General features: G+C 42.8%; 1 protein-coding gene across 2 annotated transcripts in view; it reads left to right on the forward strand.

Annotated features, from left to right (window-relative positions):
* adamts6 (ADAM metallopeptidase with thrombospondin type 1 motif, 6) overlaps positions 1-5393 on the forward strand; it is a 70253-nt gene extending 64860 nt beyond the window's left edge. For both annotated transcript variants that reach the window (XM_061262759.1, XM_061262760.1), the window contains exon 24: positions 2126-5393. In XM_061262759.1, coding sequence (XP_061118743.1) covers positions 2126-2235 — 110 coding nt within the window. In that variant the 3' untranslated portion in view covers positions 2236-5393. The remainder of the gene's footprint in view (positions 1-2125) is intronic.
* The last annotated feature ends 19967 nt before the right edge of the window (positions 5394-25360 follow it).

A 25360-nucleotide genomic window follows, 5' to 3' on the forward strand; every position in this document is an offset into this window, starting at 1 on the left:
TTAAGAAGCCCCAGAACTGAGCTTAGAGCTAAACCTCCTCTGCCTGACGTCACGGCAAAAAGAGAGGCCTTCCAGGAACCAACAAAACCATGAGGAAATTCAAAGGGATCTCATGACTTAAAGGCTTTCGGGTACTCAGGTCTTATCTCACAAGAAGAGACTTTGAGAAGTACCCTGAGGTGCTTGTTTTGAGAGACAGTACCCACAATAGCATGTCATTGTTCTCACAGTCAGTCAAAGCCAGGAGCTCTTCCTGCTTCTGTTCTTAATCTCATCTTTATCCGCGATGAAAGGTTTGGTTGCTGCTAGCAGAGAGGAGGAAACTGTGTGAAAGACAGTTTTATTTTATTTTCACTCTGAACAGAGACAGTCGATGAGAGTAGTGAAAAGTATCGGAAAAGGGTTCATGGCTTGCATGGCTGCAAGTTTTTGTTTTTTAGCAAGAGAGGCATTGCTGGACAGTATCCGTAACACTGCCAGACCTGTAATTCCCAGGCATGTGGATGGGAGAATTAGGGCCTTAATGTCCCGCGGGCACCTGGTGTGCTGCAAGCTGGCATACTGCAGATTTCTCTGGTAATATCGGGATTCGCCGTGCGCCGAATTGGGAGGAGAGCTGCTGCTCAGGGTTAGTCAGTCAAGAGTGAGCAGTGCATTGCTATTTTGGTTTAGCTTATTGCAATTTTCCGGTCAGACAGGTCCACCATTCGCCCTTTAGCCACCTGCCTGCTCAGCCCAGGTCTAAGGCACAAGTTTCAGCCTTGTGCCATACGAGGGTGATTCCAGACGATAGGGCCTGAGTGATCATTCTCAGTGCAGATTGGAGGTCTAGCAGCAGGAGGTGAAGCCATTTCTCAGTGGAGGGTTGGAAAGATTTTATGCTTGTGGACTTAAAGTGCAAAACCAGTGTTAAGACATTACAGGCATCCGCTGGTGGCAGTTGAGTCTGTTTTTTATGGCCCTGTTTAAATTTTTAATTTGGAAAGCTGGCAGATCTAGTCGTTTACTTTTCTCTTTTTTCACAACATATTCTTTGATACTGACCCATTTTAACACTATCAGAACCCATGACCACTGAACAGATTATCAATGGTACTGTGAAGCACAATGCCCATTCAGATCATGGAATACAGGTGACCTGTACTGGTGTTTAAAGAACAAAAAAAGGTTATAGGCTGCCGCAGATGGCAGCCAGGCCTTTGCGATGGCAAAAATGTATGGAAGTGTGCTGAGCTACAGTATGCCTTTCTCCACCCAAACCACAACCACAACACAACTTAATGCTGGAGATGGTTCAGTACAGACAGGTTTCAGAGAGAACACACCAGGCTGGAGATGTCTCAGTACAGACAGGTTCCAGAAAGAACACACCAGGCTGGAGAGAGGTCAGTACAGACCCAGGTTTCAGAGAGAAAGCACCAGGCGGAGATGACTCAGTACAGACAGGTTTCGGAGAGAAAACACCAGGCTGGAGATGGCTCAGTACAGACAGGTTTCGGAGAGAAAGCACCAGGCTGGAGATGGCTCAGTACAGACAGGTTTCAGAGAGAAAGCACCAGGCTGGAGATGGCTCAGTACAGACAGGTTTCAGAGAGAAAGCACCGGGCTGGAGACAGGTCACTACAGACAGTGGCCTCAGGCTGACACGCCGCCCCCAACAGCATTAACGCGAGAGACAGAGAAGGGCCTGTTTTTCAGCCTTTACGTCAGCACTCTAAACCCCATGCACTCTGTTCAAGGGATGGGTTAGTCATTTATTCCTTAATTTGAATCAGCACTGATTTAAAGAATGCGAAACGCCTGATTCCAGGACAATTACGTATGAAAGCGTCAAACTGTGGGCAGAGGACTGGGGTCTGTGCACGGCTGGTGAAGGCGGGCTTCCAGTCAGGAGCTTCTGGGTCCTGTAGCCTACAGTCGGATGGCCTGCAGAGTCTCCGTGTGCTAACAGCTGCCTGCTGCAAACTTGGGTTTGGGTGTTGTGGACAGACGGTGGTGGTATTTTTTATGTATTTATATTAATGTATTGTCAGCTTTTTCTTCTGCTGAAAAAAAACAGAAACCATTTTTTGTTATTCTTTTACCCATTGTCTCACTCGTTCTCTCTCCCTTCTCTTCCCCCCAGAATGCAAGGATGTAAACAAGGTGGCATACTGCCCACTGGTGCTGAAGTTCAAGTTCTGCAGCCGTGCGTACTTCAGACAGATGTGCTGCAAGACGTGCCAAGGACACTGACCCGTGATGAGAGAGAGGCCCAAGACCAAGCAAGCAACAGAGAGGGAGAGAGAGAAAGGGAAAGAAAAAGGCCAGAGAGTGAAACGAGAGGAGTCACAGAAGGAGGGAAGAGAACCTGCCTCTCGCACCTGCATTTCTTTAACCCTGTGGAACCCCAAACCACTGCTCAGCCTCCTGCTGACCCATTCCTGCTTTATTTTCACTTCTGTGAAGTGGGAACTTAGATTTGTATTGCATTGACATTATTTTTATTATAATAATAATAATTATTATTGTTGTCGGTTTGTTATTTTTAATCCAAAGTGCTGGACACATCATTCTCAGAGATGCGCCCTGCGGGAAATATGTGGGGCAAAGTAGGCAAGCGTTGGAAACAGGAGGTCGATCTGGTGTCTGGGACTTGCCCTTGAGCCGAATGGACGGACGGATGGACAGATGGAGCGACAGACTTTGGTAGTCTTATTGAATGTGCTTTGGTTTCACGGTGCGATTGTGTGAGCAGATCTCCGCTTTCCACACAAACGTTTCCAGATCACTGAAATAGCGTGAAGACCCTATGTGAACGTAGCATGTCCGATGCGTACAGTGTTGATAAAGTGATGAGCTGAAAGTATCCCGTCACATTTTTTCCCCTCCTTGTGTTTGTGAACTCTGACATTTGTCTGAGACCATACCATGTACCGTCAGGGGGGGTGGTGGGAGGGCGCAGCGTATGTGTAGAGCTATTTGTGTTCTGGAACAATGAAAACCATCCTGCTACTTAGATATGGAATTAATCAAAACAGAAGGGGGAAATATTTGATTTCAGTTGGCCTGAAAAACAGGTGGTGGTGAGATACTGTTTATTTTTAAGTTCTTTTTTTTTGCTAGAGAAATCAAAACAGAGGGGTGCCCGTGACTGATAAACCTTTACACGTTCCCCCACCCTCCCCCACCTCCTGACAGTGTCACTAGATCACTGTCTAGACCACACAGACTTTCTCAGAAATACAGCCTGGCCATGAGACCACCAAGATGGAGACAGGGCCTCAGAAAATGGAAAAAAAGACAACTTGAAAAAACAGAAAGAAAGCTGCTGACTATTGTTAGGGGGCTCATCTTTGAGCTCGGGCCCTGTGAGGGAGAAAAAACTCAATTAAAGCGAGGGGTTCCAGATGTTGAAACAGCAAAGACACCTGTTTTAATAAGCAGGCTCTGAGACTGACTGTGTCGCCACAGGGTCACGTGACCACCGCCAAAGAATCCCACCATTGTCTGAGTGAGAGAACCAGTTCTCTCATATGAGTGGCGATTAACCAAACCTGTGGCCTCAAAAGTGTCCAAACTTGTCTAGTATGCTGGCATTCAGGTTCGACAATGACTATAAATAAAATCAAGAAAGACTTGATTAAATCGAAAAGGTATTTTGCAAGTGGCTGAAGTGTGAAATATACAGAGGGTTTTAAAATGTCGCACCAGGTCAAAAACGTGAGTGTTTTTGGTAAAAGGCAGTGTGTCAGTGTACAACGTACTTTCATTTGCACCTTCAGATTTGCAACAGATCTTATGATTCTGATAGCCTTTAATGCTATTTGTACGTGAGAGTAAAATGCATTGGCGCTATATTTATTATATTAGAGCATGTAATCGCAGAGAACTTTGTATCGTCTCTTGAATTTCATTATCGTGGATGTTTCATCTGCACTTGAATGGCGAGTCTCCATGTTGACGGATTTCACTCAAGCATGACCTAGTCCATGAGTTGGGCCTATGTTTCACTCAGCCTTCAGCAGACATGGGTGCATTTCTCCAGCGCACCATATCATGGTCTGTCACAGACTACCTCCGGACAATGTTACCCACACCAGCTCTTCCACCTCTCCTCTCCTACAGCCAAACAGGAGAGAACTACAGTACTGCAATATTGCGATCGATGGTGCTTTTTTCACAAACTCTCCCCCCGCACTCCTCCTCCATGTGGTAGGCTCCGCCCCATCCCTGGTGCTACCAGACCCAAACGGGTCTTTCACAGAGTGAACGGTGCATGTCTGAATGGTCCATTATCTCACCAGAGGGGGTGACTGGACTGAAGTTGAACAGCTGAAGTGAGAATATCCAGTTCCTCTGGTGTTTGTGCTGTCGATTGTTTTGGTTTTTTTTGTTAGTTTTTTGGTGTTGTTTTTTCACCTCACACTGGGTGTTTCCATTGAAGCTGCCATTCCCAGTCGGGACTTCCCATTATATTTCCAAATGATGTTATATATTCTTTGATGATACCCCATCCAAAATGGTATGTGGATACCAGGACTTGGCCATAAAAGTGTGATGCATATTCTTGCCGTCGGGTTGTTAAAAAGGGAATGCAACGCCTGAGATATGAAAATGGGACTGAAATATCATAAACTGGATTGTGTATAGTGTATGAAAAAAAACTAAGGAAAAAAGAAAAAATGGGATGAGACATATAGGAACTATAATGGACCACAACTAATCCCTAAATTGCATTTTTATTATGCCACCATTTTATTCAGATTTGCTGCTGCTACTTTGTAGCCACCCACAGTATATGATGTAAGCCGATTTCTTTTGTGTTGTAAACTGTCGTTACCGAGCAGGACAGTCACTAAGCGTCAAACCCGACTGCAGGCCCAACGGGCTGAGCGTGGTGAATTGTTATCATGTAAATCCTGAAGCTTGAAGTACGAGTTTACAGGCATTGAGTCAAGCAGCCTCCCGACAAGCAATCTCCCAAGACACACAGTAAAACTGGTACTCATAGCTGTGAACTCTGATCTCTGAATGTCACAATCTCTTCTCCTTTACCCACAGAAAAAAAAGGAACTTTTTGTGATTAGTTGCTTATATTTTATATTCAGTATTATTGTTGGTACACTGTTACTAATTTTTTTCATATTGTAAATTATATGCTAATTTATTGCCATGTTTCACTTGTCTTACATTTATTTCACTGCATGCAAACAGTGAAAACCCCCCTCCACCCCCCTCCCACTCCCATCTCACACACACACACACACACACACTCATGCACCTACACACACACCCACACACACACACACACACGCACTCTCACACACGCACACACATGCGCACACACGCACACACACACACACACTCATGCACGTACACACACACATACATATCATCCTGTTTTTAGATATATTAGGACAATAAAGAGAGCTTCTAAACAGATGATGTGTCAGCTGACTTATTTCTTTAAAGTACACTCTTGCGAGAGAGAGGATGTTCTGGAGCATGCTGAACAGGCTTCATCATGGAAAGATGCAATGTCTGAGAAAAAGGTGAGTGTAGGTTTAGCTCAGTTAATTGAGAAACCTTTTCTGCGGATGTGACAATGCGGTTTTGTCCATATGTACAATATATAAAATATATATGACTAGTTCCTGGTCCATGTTGAGACCATGTTGTCGCAATTCATGCAAATTTGCAGTTGAAAAACAAAAGCAACGTATGAAAGACATTAGCAAAAATAACAACTGAAGGGAAAAAATCAGACATTCTGAAACTATTTAACGTCCATTTCTGCTGATTTAATTTAATCTTAAAAAAAATAAAAAAGCAAACTGCTGCCCATCGATGGAGCGATGCTTCTCTGGGCTCGATTTACCCTGGCGGTGGTGGGTCGGAACAGGGTCTCGGTACGAACAACCCATACGCGTTCCCACCCAGACAGGACTCGCCTCCCAATGCATGTGGTAGCCTTATGGGAAAGCTAATGCGCCAGTCATTGGCAGGTTCCCTCGACATGGAGGACGTCTACGGCAAACCGCATGTCGAATAGCGAGGGGGTGTGGCATCTTTGGGTTCTTTTTGCTTTTTAGAGCTGAAGGATCTCTATGTAAGACTGGATGTCTACCTTGAAGCAGAATACTTTTGTGCTGTGATCATTCAAAGTTAGTTTCATTGTCTGTTGGACAAAAGAAAAAGACTGAAATCAAACTTATCTGTGAAAGTTATCTGTGGGGGAAACGGTTACCACTGATTAGCCTTAACTGACCTTCTCTGATAATAGCGTATACGTTGAAGGCAATTTATCTGTTATAACATCGTAGTTACTGTGTAATACAGAAGTATGGTAAGTTCCCTCAAGCATGTGTACTGGATTTCATAGAAAGGCAAGCTAGGTTTAGATACTTTTACTAAATATTAGAACTACACACTGAATCTCGTGTCTTGTAAATATATTTTGATGAGCTACTATTTCTTGAAGGTTAAACGTCAAACGGTGGACTATGAATAGCAATACTACTGACACAGATTCAGTGTCATTCATGTCTGCATTGTAGGTGCATGAGCAGCGTTCAGGGGCTGCAGGTCTATAAAAAGAGCGTCTCGCTCCACGTCTCCAGCGAGTGAAGCCGTTTCCTCTCTCAGCCGCTCCTGTGCTGTGCCGAGACGCTCTAATGCAGTGCAGGTGGTCCGCCCCCTGCTGAGGAGCAGAGAGGCCAGAGACTCAGACCGCCTGTCTGCCAATTCAGTCCCATGGCCCAGGGGGACAACCACAGACTGGCAGACTGCAGGCCCCCCAGCCAAGCCCCTCACCTCTGGAATGATGACACATCAGTTTACAACAGGGCCAGAATTCCTGCGGCCTATAGTTAGCCATTTTTTAAACCTCCAGTGACCGACCTCCAAAAAGGCCACAGGAGATTGGTCATATTTTCATATTTTCTTCCTAGCTTTTGAATATTTTACATTTTGTTTCTCTTGAATGAATAGCAATAACAATTTGACTGTTACGGGTGAATGAAAAAAGGACTGTTTTAAACCGCCCCCCCTGTGTAATGGAATAAGAAGCGTCGGGCGAAACCGGGCAGAGCTCTCAGAAGCGTGGTGTGGAGTTCGGTCTGGCTGCAGGGATCTCCTGTACGTACCTCCCGACTGCACTTGGAAATAGAAAGGGTTTCGCTCCAGCTCCTGAGTAATGAATTCTAAATAAACATTATCTACCCCACTTGGCTTGGGAACACGACCCCGACATGCTAATGCTGGGGTTTGGGTTACAGATAGCAGCGGTTCTGTTTTGTCTAATGTGACCGGTTGAGAATACCTGAGCGTCTGGCACAGCTTCTGTCTAACTGCACTGCTGGGGCTCTGGTTACATTAGCTCCGCAGCCGGGAGGAAGCGGGGAAGTTCCTTAAAAAGGTGAGGAGGTTAAGCGCTGTGCGCTTCGGCAGCTGTTCCCTGATCCGTCTCTCGCCATTCCCACCGCTCATGGGCCTCACCTCTCCAGGCGTCCGTCGCTGCCTGTAGAAAACCCAGGACACTGGGACTTCTGACTATCCATCCCCAAAAACAGCCCCTTGCAACTGTTATCTGTGACCGTGAATGTATGTTGTGAGAGAACTGGATTCCTTGAGAAACAGTTGCCCCAGAAAGAGCTGCCAGGTGGCCCATCTTGCTAAAGCTACGTTTCAGCATTGTGGTGCACTCCACTGTCAGCCAATGAATCCTGACTCCTCCAGTGCCCATTGTGGTGAGCAGCCCAGTACGCTGGCACATAACTGGCTGTTGTATCATCCAGGAAAGGTGGGCTTCCACTCACATGATTAGCCCCATCTCAGCATTTAGGTCATGTGGTTGTTCACTTCAACTGTGCCTGAAATGGATTTCTCTGACGCAATAACCATGTAGCTCAGCAGGCAGATTGCAAAATATAAAGTGGTAGAATGTGCTTTGGAGAAGAGTGTTATTTTGGCAGAATCAGACTAGAGCACTTTATCATTCATCATTCAGAAATAATCACAAGGATTGCTACACGTATTGGATTAATTTGTGTCTTTGAATCTTTGTTTATAATCACCAGAAGACCTGCCTAAACTGCCACGGCAGGGGAAAGCCAAGCAATAAGTAGAAGCGAAGTGATGAAATGAATCCCTTTCAGCGTGAGTGCCAGAAATGTAGTTTTCACCTGCCTTTGTGTGAAGTTACACCAAGCTGTGGTGATCAAAGTCACACGCCATGGCAGGGTCGGGCTTGACGATTCACATGCACATAAACAAATGCTTGTGGTCCGCAAGTTTCTGATTACAGAATGGAGTTAGTGGTTCACTGCTTAGCCTGAGGACACGAGTGTCTCTGAATGTGATCTAATTTAAGAGGGGGTCCAGTTGACATTGTTTATATGTTCACAGTATGCAAAGAATGATTTTGTTAGCCAAATTTCTGTTTTTCCTCACATGAAGTTTGGGGGGTGTTTAACACAGTCATAAATCAAATGACCTTTTAATCCATATAAAATAGGACCTAGCCAAACGCTGTTTTTACACCCTTTTATAAGCTCCCCTGCAGCTTTCCTCCCAGCTGTGATGATGTCACATCTGATGTCACTTCATTTAATTTTATTCATTCTTTATTTATCCTGGGAAAAAACGCCCTACGGACATGGCTATCTTTTTTCTTGGGGGACTTGACCACTGAAGGCCACTGCCAGAAAGAAGTGAGTTCTTTGCTGTCTTTACATTATTTGTGGTCTTCTATGAATTTATGACCATAAAATAAATGCTTTTCATTTTTCCATTATGCAAGTAAATGTATTGCTTCAAAATGGCAGCCAGATCAATATCTGTGGTGGGTGGATGTTAAAGCATTTGTCTCATTCTGTTATGTGTTAATGCGCTGTAGCAAATTCAGTTCTTAATTTATCAAGGCCAGTGGCTCTTGGAAGAACACATTTAGCGATTTTGAGAACCTGACAAGCCTGACATCTGACAGACAGATAATATTGTATAAATATATATATAGAAAAAAAAGGTGGCTGCAGGGGATTACATATGTGCATACACAATGCATATGTGAGCCAGTTAAATTAATTGAATAATGTATTCATTTTGTTACTATGTATTTAGAGGGACTGGGTTTGAGGCTATATGAGAAGACTTGTCACAAGATCACAGGCTTTCCTGATAAGTAGGGTGGAAGGGATGAGAGCCAGGGTCCTCTACTTTAAATGGATAGATAAATGGGCCTATTAAAACTGGCTTACGATGGCACTTAAACCACGATAAAATGAAACATTAAGACCAGATAGGAATGTGTACATTTCCCATAAGAAAATAACCTAACCTGAATCTTGTAGTAAGAAGACATCAATCAGCAGCTTGAAAGAAGACATCTGAATAAACTGACCTCATACACACAAACCACATACACACAGCCAAGAGCACACACAGCCTTCAACACCGCCCCCCCACCCCCCACCCCACACACAGACACACAAACACACCCTTGCGCAAAAACAAATGCACTGAATTCCTAAATTCTTTGGCCTTGTTGGAAGAAGCACAATCAAAACTACAGGATAGTTGCGGGGGGTTAGAGTTGCCATTCCCAGATAAAGACTTGAGGACTGGTTTCAATCTACATCGCTCTCAGCCCCACAAAGCCCAGAGCGCTGTTTTAACACTCCTAAGAGATGCTGTGACAGATAGCAGAGAGAAGAGAAGGGGAAAGACATCTGCCTAGCTGTTGAGAAGGAGGAAATTGCTCTCTGCTCTATGAGGGTTCAGTAGATAAGTCGAGGGAGAAGCTGTTGGAGGCTAAGCAGGCCCAGATGCAGCTAGCTGTAGTTGCTTTATTCTCTGCCTGACTGCTGGTGTGCAGGATAACTACAATGACAAACATCTCACCAGGGAACCGGGGGAGGTGCGGGGGGGGTGGGGATTCCAGCCGCGGAGCTGTGATACCTCCTTGTTGTCCATGAGTGTCTGAAGTGCGTTGCCTTTCCTTAATGTGAGCAAAACAAGCTCCAGCGAACAGGCCTTGATGGTGTCACTGGACACCTTACTGTACACTGATACAGGAGGTGTAACTGAAAGACGTTCTGGCCTGGGCTATGCTATCTGGTGTGGTCCTTTCAGGAAGCTTTTCCTGAGTTCACCTCAATGATGTGCCCTTCATCCTCCCTCCACCACACACACGCACACACACACACCATACACACACGCACACATACACACACACACACACACACACACACACGCACGGACACACACACGCACACACACACACCACACACACACGCACACATACACACACACACGCACGGACACACACACGCACACACACACACACACACACGCATACACATACACACACGTACACACACCACTATTACCACCACCACCACAGGTTGATACCTCTGAAAGGATCAAAGGAGAAGAGCTGAGCCAGGTTTAAGCTGACAAGCTGAAACAGCATCTGCCTTGCCTCATGTCGCTAGTAAGCATATGTTATGAGAAACAAGAACTCAAGGGCTTTTCAAAAGGCACATCTCCAATATTCAATGGCTTCTGCTCTTCCCTCATCTATGCTGACACAGGGTAGCAGTTTATTATAGTGTCTAGCCACTCATCAATGCTCGCTGACAAAAGTATGGCCACCATTCATGGCAATCCCAATACATTTTAACAACACCTTTTCTCCAGTTTCATTTTAGTCCTTGCATTGGGAGTTTTAGAAGTTCAGCTGAAGAAATACTAAGTTGGATTTGTTTTGTAAAATCAAAGATATGGACGAAGTGTATTGCATAAGATTGCAATGAGGCCTAATGTACTTCTGATATATTTTTAATTCTCTCAGTTTGGAACACCCAGTCGCACTCACAAGCTGAGACTCCAGAATGAATTCTGGGGAGCGCTGACAGGCACGTTCTCTCTTCCAAAACAAGTGATGTCAGGCTTCTGCTTCTCTTCAGACCGCAGTGCACAAGTTCAGCCTGCACAGACAAGAGACAGAGGACAGAGGAAGCTTCAAGTGCACCCTGAGAAATTAGAGCGCGTGCTCCCATTCCCCACCTCAAGGAAATAGAATGTGTGCTCTGATTCCTCACCTTGAGGAAATAGAGTGTGTGCTCTGATTCCTCACCGTGAGGAAATAGAGTGTGTGCTCTGATTCCTCACCGTGAGGAAATAGAGTGTGTGCTCTGAAACCTCACCTTGAGGAAATAGAGTGTGTGCTCTGATTCTTCACTATAAGGAAATAGAGTGTGTGCTCTGATTCTTCACCATAAGGAAATAGAGCGTGTGCTCTGATTCTTCACCGTGAGGAAATAGAAAGTGTGGTCTGATTCTTCACCGTGAGGAAATAGAGTGTGTGCTCTGATTCCTCACCTTGAGGAAATAGAGTGTGTGCTCTGATTCTTCACCGTGAGGAAATAGAATGTGTGCTCTGATTCTTCACCGTGAGGAAATAGAATGTGTGCTCTGATTCCTCACCTTGAGGACATAGAGTGTGTGCTCTGATTCCTCACCTTGAGGAAATAGAATGTGTGATCTGATTCCTCACCTTGAGGAAATAGAGTGTGTGCTCTGATTCCTCACCATAAGGAAATAGAGTGTGTGCTCTGATTCTTCACCGTGAGGAAATAGAATGTGTGCTCTGATTCCTCACCATAAGGAAATAGAGTGTGTGATCTGATTCCTCACCTTGAGGACATAGAATGTGTGCTCTGATTCTTCCCCTTAAGGAAATAGAATGTGTGCTCTGATTCCTCACCATAAGGAAATAGAGTGTGTGCTCTGATTCGTCCCCTTGAGGACATAGAGTGTGTGCTCTGATCCCTCACCGTGAGGAAATAGAGTGTGTGCTCTGATCCCTCACCCTGGAACAGAGCCTCAGCAGGACCAGCTACCCAGCAGGCACTCTGACACACTGGTCTTAAAGGCTCCGTAATGATTGCAGCTTTCTTGCAGTTCTCACTGTAATGATTTGCACTCTTCAAATTATTTGATATATTTATGGTACTCTATTCTCAGTGGTTTTCCCACTTTATTGTATAGAGACACACACACATACTGTACATACACTCAAATACATTTCTTTATTTCCGTTTTGGTAATGCGAGAAGAGACAATGTCACCTTTACAGAGGGTTGGTGGGTGGCTTTTAGTGGACACCATGTCCTCTAGTGTTTGATGGAGGACGAGCAGGTAAATAGATTAAGTACATGGAGAATCAATAGGCAATCACTTAGAATGATGGAATGCGGCCAGCAAGCGTGGATGCAGATGGAGACAAGACTAAGAAGGTCGAGAAGACTGGTAGTTTTATCTGAAAGCAAACAGCATCAGAGAGAGTGGATAAGGCACGTGAAGCTATCCAGGGAAAAGCTACCCACACTGCATAGTACGGGGGGCGGGGGGGCGGGGGCAGGGTTCTTGGCAAGCACATCTTCATCTCCACAAATGATTAACAATGCGTCTATTTTTCCACTTCCGTGTGCCTGGCTTGATGAAAGGAGCAGACAAAGAGAAACAGAAGAGGAGAGAAAGACGAAGACATGACCTTCCTTTCTGGTGCTCTGCAGTTCAATTTAATCTTGGAGAGGCTACACTAAACAAGGCTTATGAGATATGAGAGTAAACTAAAGATAATCGATCCAAATACACCCAAAAGTAAGTTACATTTTAGACAAGACCATTTGAGACTGAGCTCCTTTGTTAATGATGCAGTTTTGTGGAGTTGTTTCACAAGGCAACATTCATTCATTCATTCATTATCCTAACCTGCTTATCCTGAACAGGGTCATAGGGGGGCTGGAGCCTATCCCAGCATACATTGGGCGAAAGGCAGGAATACACCCTGGACAGGTCACCAGTCCATCACAGGGCACACACACCATTCATTCACACATTCATACCTACCGGCAATTTAGACTCTCCAATCAGCCTAACCTGCATGTCTTTGGACTGTGGGAGGAAACCGGAGTACCCGGAGGAAACCCACTCAGACACAGGGTGAACATGCAAACTCCACACAGAGAGGCCCCGGCCGACAGGGATTCGAACCCAGGACCTCCTTGCTGTGAGGCGGCAGTGCTACCCACTGCACCATCCGTGCCATAAGGCAACATCTTCCCATGTGTCTCTGTGGTGTTATCAGCACCCAGCACTTCTCCAGCTGTGTCTCTGTGGTGTTCTCAGCACCCAGCATTTCTCCAGCTGTGTCTCTGTGGTGTTCTCAGCACCCAGCACTTCTCCAGCTGTGTCTGTGTGGTGTTCTCAGCACCCAGAACTTCTCTGGTGTCTTTGTGTTCTGCACACTCTCTCCACGTCCTGCGTGGTGATGACATTGTAGGCTTTTGTGGAGATTTCTTAGGAACCGCCAGCTCTCAGAGGAAAACATGGTCGACCACCAACTTGGTTGTTATGAAAACAAACAGCCAATGGGAATGCATGTTCTGATGGAAAACACCCAATCAGGGTACTTACAGTATATGGCCACAGGTCAAACAAGACTGGAATAATAACATCATAATGCTGTGCTGCTTAAAAATGTGCCGCTAATATTTAAATAGGGCCAAAAAACTGACCTTCCACAATCTGCTTAGAGATCTAAACAGATGTGGTTAAAGGGCACCCAGCGTTTGTTATATCAATTCAATAAAAAACAACAAACCAAAAATCATATTTCCTGAGATGTTTAAAAAAACAGAGGCCCTTTAAAGATGGTTCATGGGAACTAAAAGCCCTTTAATCAAAAACAATTGATGACGGTCTTTTCGAAAGTGAATATACAATTCAAATTATAATAATTTACAATTCCACACTTTTGTAGCTTTAAAAAACTTGATCAATGACTTGAATTTGAAATTAAAGTAGCCTGTGTATATATACAAATGGACAGTCACATGAACAATCATGATTTGCATGTAACTTATTTTTCAATGTAACATTTGTCATCTTCAGTGTTAATTCAAGGTATCAATTATAACTGTTGACATGAGTCTACGCTGGATGAAGGTTACACTATTTGTTTTGTCATGATAAATGACAGAGACATACAGTCAAGTGAAAATGGCATTTTTTCGAATGCAGTTTTCTATCAAAATAAAAACAGAAGCCATCACCATGCAGATGTCTTTTGAGGTAAATCGGTTTGTATCCTTCGTTCCTCTCTGCCTCCAGTTGTCTCATGTTACAGTGAAACTATTCCAGGGGTGGATGGCAGAATGGAGGTAATGAGATGTGGGAGTAAGTATGGAAACAATACACACAGAGCAAGGAGTCAGGTCTCATTGGCAAGTACAGCTTCTGGCAAACTCATTTCTGTTGATATTCTGCTATTTCTATATCACTTATGTTTTAGTCCCTTCTTGTAACTCTTTCTAAATCTTTTATTGGAGGAGACAGACACTACACACCCGAATGCAAGCGCGCGCGCGCACACATACACACACACACACACACACACACACACACACACAACACACACACACACTCACACATAATGTCTTGAAATTACATCAAAACTGAAATATTTTCAGATGGCCAATAAATTGACACATTTTAGTTAATTAAAAAGATTTTATTTGAGATTCATAAAAATTCTGAAGCTTTTTGTACCACGCAGAAATAAGCCTATTGCATTTTTCATGGTAAAACTAATGTTTCTAAAGCTAAGTATTATTTTGTGGTTATCACCCCAACTAGAAATGGCTAAATTAATAAATATACATGAAACAATTCAGGTATTGAAGAAAATTCCCAGTAGATATCTTAGAAAGTAGGGGAAACTATCAATTATCAAGATTTTTTAATTTGGGTTTTTCTGAAGCTGCACTGCCACATGACACACATATCAGCAGAAAGTTCCAGACAGGACCTGAATACAGCACGACTTTGCCCCAACGTACCTGAGTGAACATGAACAAAAATGTGTGGGAAAAAAAGGAAAGGTATGGTACGTACAAATTAAGGTGTGTTTCTGTGACAGCCAATAGTAGATAAGCAGCCACTTGTTTCCTGACCATCAATCTTCTTTTATGCCCTGACCTGAGGCCCTGTCCAATGCATATGAACTGCACAGGTTACATACTTCAGATGGTAATCTCAACTGCATTGTCCTGGCAGGGCTGTGAGAACTCCTACTGTACTCAAAGGTTCACAGAGAAACCCAGCCTCCATTTCAGTAATGCGCATATACTGTACGCACACACACACACACACACACATACACACATATACACTCAACTAAGCACAAACACATGCACACACATATGTTGGCATATGCACGCACTTTATAATGCACACCTGTGCAAATACACACGTACACGCACCAAAAAAAACACAAAGAGACACAGACTTCTACTTTCCTAAAACAACATACACATGCATTGTGCCACTGCATGTATGCCATAAGAGATAGTCTCTAATAATCTGAGAGAGGGCAATTGAGGCTCCATGTGGTTTTTTCATACACAGAGTAAAGGAAGTGGACCACTATTGGCAGCCTACAGAAAAGCCAAGGATTGCTGCAGTCAGCGTTAGCTGGACCCATCTCATATTACCCCCTTTCAATAGAACAAGCAAGCTTACGAAACATGTTAACATGTTTGATTTTGCGTAGTAATGATCTCCTCTGTCAGTTGCTCAAAGCACATTAGGGTGAAAACAAGATTTTAGGCCAGATATTCTTACAAATGACAAGTATGGTCAATGACATTTCAGAAATGCAGAATTGACAAGAAAAGATCTTGCTTTTGCTTTATAAAATATATGTGATAGTGAATTTCAATTCACTGGTCTACGCATTCAGTCGTAAACTTTGGAATGAACTTCTGTGGTTCTGGTGGAAGGGATTGAAAGAAAATATAAACGCACACAAAAAACGACAAAGATCAAAAAAACATTTTAATTCAAGAAACAGTAAGATGACAATTGCAGCGTATTGCTTGTTATTTTCCATGCGCGATTGTATTTTTTTCCCCCCACTTTGGCAGGAGTTCCTGACCTTGGTGTACACCTACCTGCCTGTCTCCCTGGTAATCTCTGATGATTTAAGTAGTCCTGCTCATCTGTGCCTTCTTTGCTTCCTGTCTCCTCACAAAAGCAGACGTCCGCTGAACAGGTTCCACCACCGCACCGTGGCCTGCCGGAAAGACCTCGCCCACTGGCCTCCACACCAGGGGCGTGTCTCTCTCTCTCCCTCAGCATAATATCCCATACTGCCGCATACATTTCACAAACACACCAGCCCATGTGTCAGACCGCATACTAATTGATTTCGAACAGGTGGCTGCAACAAACATTTCAACAGAAGTGGTAGAGAGAGAGAAAAAGTGAGAAAGTGAGAGGAGACAGAAAGAAAAGGAAATATATAGTGTGTGTGTGTGTTTGTGTGTGTGTGTGTGTGTGTGTGTTTTCCAAGATATCTGAAAAGCAGACAAGCTGAATTGGTTCCACAGATGTCTTCCGCACCATCTCCTAGCATCTCTTGAGATGGGCTAGTAACCGCAGTTCATAAAAGGCTTGCTGGAGCAATTTTGGAAAATCTAATCTTTTACATCTTGTTTACCTGTAATTCATCTGTAATTCTGCCAAAATCGATTGCACTGTTTAGTTGCTTCCATGTTATTTTAAACATTTCAAAACTCTTAAATGTCTTTAGATGTGTACTGTTTGTTTGACGATGCTTCTTTGTGCACAAACGGCAGTCTATTGAGTGACCTGTAGTCTGCCTGCAGTCTGCCTGTAACAGTGTGTGCTTCCCGCACAATGACTGTTGGGGAAATCTGAGAATCAGTGTAAAAGGAGAAGTGAGTAAAATGTGTCACGATTTCTGTTTATCAAGATGCAATTCTCACTTTCTAACCATTCAGAATCTCCCCCATGCAGTTATTGATATTGGAATATCATGTGGAAATAAGTTGACAGAATAAATAAGTTTCATATTCTCAACAAATACACCAGCCATAACATAACATAAGTAGAGTGGCCTGTAGTGTAGTGGTTCGGGTAAATGACTGGGACACGCAAGGTTAGTGGTTCTAATCCCAGTGTAGCCACAACAAGATCCTCACAGCCGTTGGGCCCTTGAGCAAGGCCCTTAACCCTGCATTGCTCCAGGGGAGGATTGTCTCCTGCTTAGTCTAATCAACTGTACATCCCTCTGGATAAGACCATCTGCCAAATGTCAATAATGTAATGTAATAACACAATGAAACTAGAAAGCGGAACTTAATGAATATGACCATGTAAGGCTTTTTTGGAGCTTGAGGCATTGTTCTCTGCTGCTTCTGGTCATTTCCAAGTTGTCAGTCGTTTCAAAACGGATATTCAAGCACATTGCCTTACACGTTTTTGGAAAACAGCAGGATAATTACATCAATGCACCAAGAACAGGCAGGAGGACCATTTGATACATTCTTTGCATCCTGGTAAACGTAAATCAATAAGCACCAGATCCTTTTAATCGGTCAAACAAGGGCCCCCTTCCCCCACACTTCATACTCAAACAGGGATCCAGGTGCCCTAATTAACCCACACATTTTTCAGCTCACAGATTGTTTTATGGACACAAAAGAATGTGCCCTTGCAGCAGTGCATTATTGCACTCCAGTGACAGGTAAAGATATAGACGCAGTACGGACTGAGGGTAGGCCTCTGGGGCACTGCGGTGGAGGGGTCCTGGGAGGATTGGAGGCTCTGATGAAAATAATGAAGATAAGAGAGAAAGAAAAATTACTTTCAGATCACTAAGAACTTATAGACAAAACAGTAAAAAGGAATAATCTGCCACAGAAATACATGATCTTCAGTAATCAAATTAGTCTTCTGAGCAACACAATAAATAAATCGCATCTACAGCTGACCTCTGAGCAAAAGGATAATGTCTTCATTTAAGAGCTACTTAACTGTACCTTTGACTGTATCCATGTTAATATATGGCAAGTCTATACTTTCAAGGAGTGACAAGGAAACAGCATTTTCATACTCTCTGCTGTTTGAATTTGGATTCCTTCACTTCGATCCTGGGACAGTTTCCAACAGTGTACTCTGGATGTCACTTGACTGTTTAATGAGAATTTATTCTTGAGTGCTTTGGCAAGAAAGCTACTGAAGAGACAATTCTGTCAAAGACACGGGTTTGTGATTTTCTGGGTTTAAAAATGTACACTGTGTACTGGCAAGATTCCCTTACTTGGAATCAATATCGACTAAAAGAAAAATGTATCCAGTCATCATGTTAATACTGTGTATCATATGTGTATGTATTACTGAAATAAAGGGGAAGGGTAAATTCAATATGACATATCCGGAAAGACAAACACAATCAGAAAGAATCTTATTCCCTTTTTAATAATCAGAAAAACATATCAATTTTGATTAGTGTAGTATATGTGGCTATACATTATATCTCATATTTCCCTTTTTTACGGCAAATTGAAATGTTGTTTGTAGATCATGTTTGTAGACCTGTAACATTACTGCAGTCTCACTTCCGCAAAGCATGCAAACTTTTACAGCAGGATTCTGTTTATTTTAAACCTGTAGTCCACCCACCTAGCATTGAAATCATCATGCAGGACAACAGCACTTTTTATTTAACTAGCGAAGGCAGACAGAGGTTGCCCATGTGAAGATGAGTCACTAATCATCCTCTCTCTCTCTATTATATTGCCCAACTGCCACCCATGACCACTACACTACAGGCCGGTGTACATGGTGTATTTGTTGAGAATATGAAACTTATTTATTCTGTCAACTTATTTCCACAATTTTTACTTCAGCCTATATTCCAGATTTGGACAGGGTCTGGGTTTTACTCAATGCAGTTTTCCAGCTCAGTAATCCTGCTTTGTGGAACAGGCCCCTGGTTTAAATTGACCAGGGTGACATACTGTATGTACTGTATACTATATACTCGTTTTTTTTAAGGAAAGCAAGCTAATTTTCCACACTTTATGGTTTGATGTACAGTACTGTGCAAAGGTCTTAGGCACCTGTATAATATTCTGTACAGATAAGATTCTTTCAAAAATAATTCAATGAAAGGTTCTAAATAAACGAATCAAATCTTTATTTTTTGTGACCACCCTTTGGCGTTAAAACTGCCTCACGTCTCTGAGATAGCCAATGCTGTCCTGCAGAACTATAAGACAATCAGCAGGGAGGTTGTTCCAAACATGTTGAAGAACTTGCCACAGTTCTTCTGCAGACTTTGGTTGGCTCCTTGCTTCTGATCTCAGACAGCCTTGATCAAGTTTTTATGTAAAAAGTAGTCAATTGCTTACAGTAACATGTTACAGTAATATGGCTCTGTAAAATTAAATCTTTTGGAAAATGAATATTTGGAAATCTAAAATGTGTCATTTTATACTAACACACACACACAAAAAAACATATATATAATAAAGTCTAGGGTGCCTAAGACTTCTGCACAGTACTGTAGATCGGGTGTCGAGTTTGCAAATGGAAATATTTCCTTCTCAAAAATGAAGAATAATATTAATAAAATGTAACAAATTAATTTCTCAATCAAGTATTCTAAATATGAACATAAATACAGGTGAAAGCCTTGTCTATAAAAGTTATGTGAAGACAAATTTGATGTATTCCTTAGAGATTTTGAAGGACCAATATCATGCTTATTGAAGTAGGGTCTTGAAGTTTTAAAATAGTACCCATTGCTTTTTCAAGTTCTGGTCTCCCAAAATATGGAATAAATTCAGGCATTCCTTAAATGGAAATATTTTCACAGTCTCCAACTGGAAGGTTAAATAACAACCATCTAGAGTGTAATTTCATGCAAAATGTTAATTCAGTCTGAGGTAAAATATTTTTGAGGTTTCCTTTTAAGAGTTTAACCTTGGTCTTGGTTGTAGACTTGGGCTTAATTTATTGTTTTGACTGGTTCATTTCTGTGCTTTAAAATTTTTGGGAAATAGTATTCATTCCAGATCGGTCTCGTCCAATTCCTCCAGTACAAAGGTTTTCATGTGCAGTCTACTTTGGACAGAGAGTCTGGCAAAGGCCAGAGGAATGGATATGTGTTATTGTTAAGGGTCCAACACCTACACCTACCCCCCCCCACAACCAAAAGTAGAACATTACGCTGGATCACGTTCCCCGGTTCCCCTCTCCACAGTTGGCACCTCTTTGCCTTCAGACAGAAGCTCCTCGAGGGGCACATCCTTGATGTACGGTGAGCCTCAAAGACATATCTGTGTCAGCCATCTTTACTCAGGATAACCGTCACAAAGGAAACAAACTTCTAGTCCTGGTGCCCTTTTCCATTATTTATTAAAGCTGGTGGCCATTTTTAAAACACTTCATCATCCATCGGGTTTTGACAGTGAGGCACAGCTCTGCTGGCCACACTATAATGCAAGAAACACATTTAGAGAATACTGTACAGAGGAATGGAGAAGTGGGTGTAAAAAAACCCCTTGGCTGCTGAAGAATATATCTCATAAAGTAGCAGTGAAATATGATGCATGACACGAGGACATTTACACGGGTTAACCCTATTAAACATTTCCAACGGGGCCCTCCATCCCTGTTTCAGAGGCATTCTAACCAAGAATCGTGATTTAATAGCTGGACCTTTTTTTTCTTTTTTTTCATGGTCAAGCTATTAGAATATAACAGAACAGACAAACCAGATCTTCAGCACACGGTTCTCCAATGTTCCGGTCATGACAATGCAGGTCACGGTGGCTGGCTGAGATCACTGTGGCTAATAAAAAAGAACTTGCAATTTGGCTCCAGTTTAGCGGGCACTAATTAAATTCCGAGTCTAGACGTACAAGGCTAGGATGTTTCAACAAGGTCACTTTGTTTTATATTATTATCTACTGGGGAATGAAGGAGGTCTCTATATGTCCTTTATGGAAATTAACTTACCAGAGATTCATCCTTGATGAAATGCTGACCACAAAAAATATTGGACATAGAAACATATAAATTATACAGACAGACTGAATATAAAGGGTTCTGTTACTGAAATATAACAGAGCAATGGAAACTGGCAGCAAATGTACTCATCAAGATTAGACAATAATGAATGTTATGCAGTAAACCGAATGGTAACTACAGTAATACTGATGTATACCCATAAGCATGCACACCCAAACTGGCTAAGAACTGAATTCCATAAGCTATATTTCGACACTGTGAGAAAGCACATTAAAAAAAAAGATTCTGTTCACTCACTTATTGAAATTTAATATACTGAACCTATAGGCCTACATATTTAAATAAAACCTCAAAATAAGTCAAAGTACATAACTTGGGAACTAGTTAAAGCCAAACTTGAGTAAATGGTTTCAGAGAAACTGAAAACTCAGTACAGAAGTATGAAAACATCACCACAAAGTAGTGTGATCTTATGGAAGACAAATGGGGACATGGAGATGCCTGAAGTGACTCCAAACCCAATGCACACAATGAATAATGTTCATAATAGGATGTGTGCAAACTCCACTTTCATTACATCTCATAATTTCTTACATTTCTGAGGTTATACATTAACTCCAGTGATGTATAAACCACCCTTTGCAGTGGCCCCATGAATAACCCTTACACAACTCAGGGACTAAATTATTGAGGTTTCAGAAATTGCATTTATTTTAAAAGGCAACATATTTATACAAGATTGCATTATATTCCGTTACTTTAAGAGATACGGATGAGAAGGTAATGTGAAGGCCTCTCCCTTGGCTCTCCCACACCCTCTGTGATCCTCTCCCTGCGGACCTGCGGCCCTTTGAGGTTATGTTTAGCAGCAGGAGGCCGTGTGTGAGGTCAGGGGAGTCAGATTGTGTGGTGCGGCGGGTTTATTTCCCCTCACACTTCACGCTCGGACAGGGATTTGCACTGATCCAGGTGCCCTAATTAACCCACACATTCCAGGCTCCTCCACACCACGGGCGGCAGCTTTTTATCTGCCCCCACCACACAGAAACCCCCAGCATGCCCTAGTTCCACACACAGAAACCCCCAGCATGCACCAGCTCCACACACAAACCCCCAGCATGCACCAGCTCCATACACAAACCCCCAGCATGCCCTAGTTCCACACACACAAACCCCCAGCATGCACCAGCTCCAGACACATAAACCCCCAGCATTGCACCAGCTCCAGACAAGGCCCTCAGCAGAGCCATTGGAGGTGAGAGGCTGCAAATTTCTTTCCACTGAAACGCAAACATTAACCAACACTTGTTCAGATTAAGCAAAACGACAAAATCAAGAGAAACCAATGGGCCCATCAGAGGACTTCTTAATGAGGGTTTATTTCATTTTTCAATTGGAAAATAAAATAAGTAAATACAGTAAATGCATTACTACCACACAAACACACAGCTTGCCACCCAAAATGCAATGGGGCACGAGCCCCTCAGACAGTCAGTGCATTTACAGAAGTTCTGATGGTGGAATTCCAGCACTTTCAATAGCCCTCTCTCATTTCACTGTTCATTTCAACTGCTCCCACCGAATATCAACACAACCTTTCGGAGAAGTCAGCACCCCTGGCTGCACAATTGTGGTTACCCTCTCGCCCTGGGGGTTCATTGCATGAGTAAATGCTCATGGACAAGGGGTCGAAGGTCAGGCATGTGCCCCAATCAGCTCTGTGTCCTGCGGCAGCTGGCTCTGCTTCCCGATCTCACCTCCCTCTGTGACACCTGGATCCTTCACAGCTGCCCGCCTGGGGGAAAAAATGGGCTAGACAATATTACCCTAGAAACGCTTAAACAAAACATGTATCCAGGGCACAGACCTACTGCATAACGTGCGCCACGTGAAAATAAAAGTGCTTTCACCGCCAGAGGAAGATGGCTTGCAGATCCATTGTGATGGAAATTCTTCGCTCACATCGTTACACATTCAGCTCATAATACTACCGTCCCCTGTTCATGCTATTGATCGAACACACAGCTTTAAGCCGCAATTCAGACAAATAGAGGAGACTGCAAGGGGATGCTGGAAAGACTCGCACTAACCAGAGACAGATGCAGAGAGAGGGGGGAGAGAAGGAGGGAGAGAGACAGAGAAAGAGAGAGAGAGAGAGAGAGAGAGGGGAAAGAGGTGAGAGAGGAGAGAGAGAGAGGAAAGAGAGGAGAGAGAGAAGAGCGAGAAAGGTTGTAGATATTGATGGATGTCTGGCAACTGTTTTGCTATGTTAGAGCTACTGTCATTTCTTAGCAGAGATAGAATTGAAAATGAAAATACAAAAAAAAAAAGACATGTTATAGTAAAAAAACACTGAACACTCAACATCTGATTTTATGATATGCAGTAAAAGCAGTTAGACCGTAAAAGGCACACAAATGTTTTCACAAGATTGTATAATCGCAAATGAAAATACATAAATCCTGGTGTAACTTTGGTGTCACTAATACCATCCAGTGCACTGTTAGACTGGGACCATTGCGATTGCTTTTCCCCAAACCAAAGTTTGCATGTGAAAAGCCATTTATGATGAACGGCAACTAGAAAACTGCGTTCCACACCAGGACAGAACACTTGCATGCTTTTAGGGCGGGATTGTCCGCAAGACTACTGGACCCCTTTCTACAGTGGCAAAACAGAAATTGGCAAGTGAAAAGACGCAAATTTCATCAAGCTGGGCAGGTCAAAGAGAAGGGAAAACATTTGTGTGTCAATGTGGGGACTGTGTGGAAGAACTCTCTGGCAACAATGGAGCTTGGATTTTAAAAGTATAACCATGGGAGACCGGGTGGTTCAGTCATTAGGGTGGCTGCCGCTCCACCCACATACAGATCCCCAGCACAGCTCGTGGGCTTGATTCTCTGCCACAGTACTTTCTGTTCTGTAAGCCTACCTCCATCTATAACTCTCCCTGCCCACCCCCTCCTCAATAAAGGGAAGAGTATATAAGGAGGAACTGTCTGCTTTTTTACGTACAGTTAAACTGTCAAACTCACCTGTTGGTGTGGAAGGTACATCCATCTTCCACCAGACTACAAAAACACACCTGCCCAAGTATCTAGATCTGAAACATATGCAGCTAGATGCCATTTGCCATCAGGTTTGGCCTATCCTTCGCACTGATGCAAAACTTCCAATACATTACAGCGATGGTGGAAAGGAGACGCATCCACTTAGACATCAACATCACACTGACATCAAAAGTCCAACGTTCAGCTGAGGAATTCCACAAGAGACATCCGCGATCACGTAATAACACGGATAAGATCAGCATGCTTGGTTTGTATGAGGTGAACTGTGCTATCTGTGCTATCCTCCTAATAATTATTCTCCCACAAGTGCGACCATATTTCATCCTACACTGTGAGGATGATATCAAACCAAACTCACAGGAAAAACAAACACGCGTTACACATTTGGTATTCATTCCCAATGAGTCACTTCTTTCCCCCAAATAACGGCCTTTATTAGATTTTGGTCCCATACAAAAAGAAATCAAATGTAAAACAAGCAAGCCAAAGAGAGAAAGAGGAAAGAAAAAAGAAAGAAGAAGAGGAAAGAAGAAGGGAAGAAGCCAGGGAAAAGGAACATTTTAGGCATGGGATTTTGGTTGTAAAACAAAATAAATGATACTCAATAAAACAAATGTTAACATTCGTAGCAAACATTTTAAGAAGCTAAGAGAAACAAGGCAGTAGTAGCATAAGTGGACCGTAGTAGCATATGTAGGCCTCCTACATAATATGGAATAAAATATATATATATAATATAATATAGAAGTGACAACCACCCAATTTCACTAATCAGCTTACTTCCTGAACCAAAGTGGTAAAGTGGACAAAGGAGATGATTCAGAAAAGTTCTGCATTGAGGAATGGTAAAAAATCCCTCCAAATGTGTTCTCTAAACTTATCAGAAATTACAGGAAAAGACTCATGGCTGTCATCTTTGCCAGGAGTGTTTGCAGAAAGTATTAAATCAGGGGTACCAATAACAGTGGAATCTGCCTTTCTGGGGGAAAATGTAAGACTTTAGTTGATTCCATTGAATCATTAATAAAGTACACATGTCAATCACTGTATTATTTCTTTTGTCAGGGATGCCAATAATTCTAGAGCCCATTGTAACTTACATTTGCAAGATATGCATGTAGTATAGGGTCATATACAGAATAATGTATACAGACACAAAAAGTACATCTATGCTAAACTACTATGTCTACAGCAAATTAAAATACTGAATCACAGATATTGCTTATCATTCGAATTGATACTTAGAAACAGTCCGAGAACAACATTGAGAATGCAAGACACAATACATGTGTGTAACCTCAAGCCATGCTCAAGAGGGGAAAGTAAGTGACTACCCTCCCAGACTTTGGGGCGATTAATGGCGACCGGTGAACATTTTGTCAAAACCAGACATTTAA

The sequence above is a fragment of the Conger conger genome, chromosome 12 (assembly GCF_963514075.1).
Source record: "Conger conger chromosome 12, fConCon1.1, whole genome shotgun sequence".
NCBI lineage: Eukaryota > Metazoa > Chordata > Actinopteri > Anguilliformes > Congridae > Conger > Conger conger.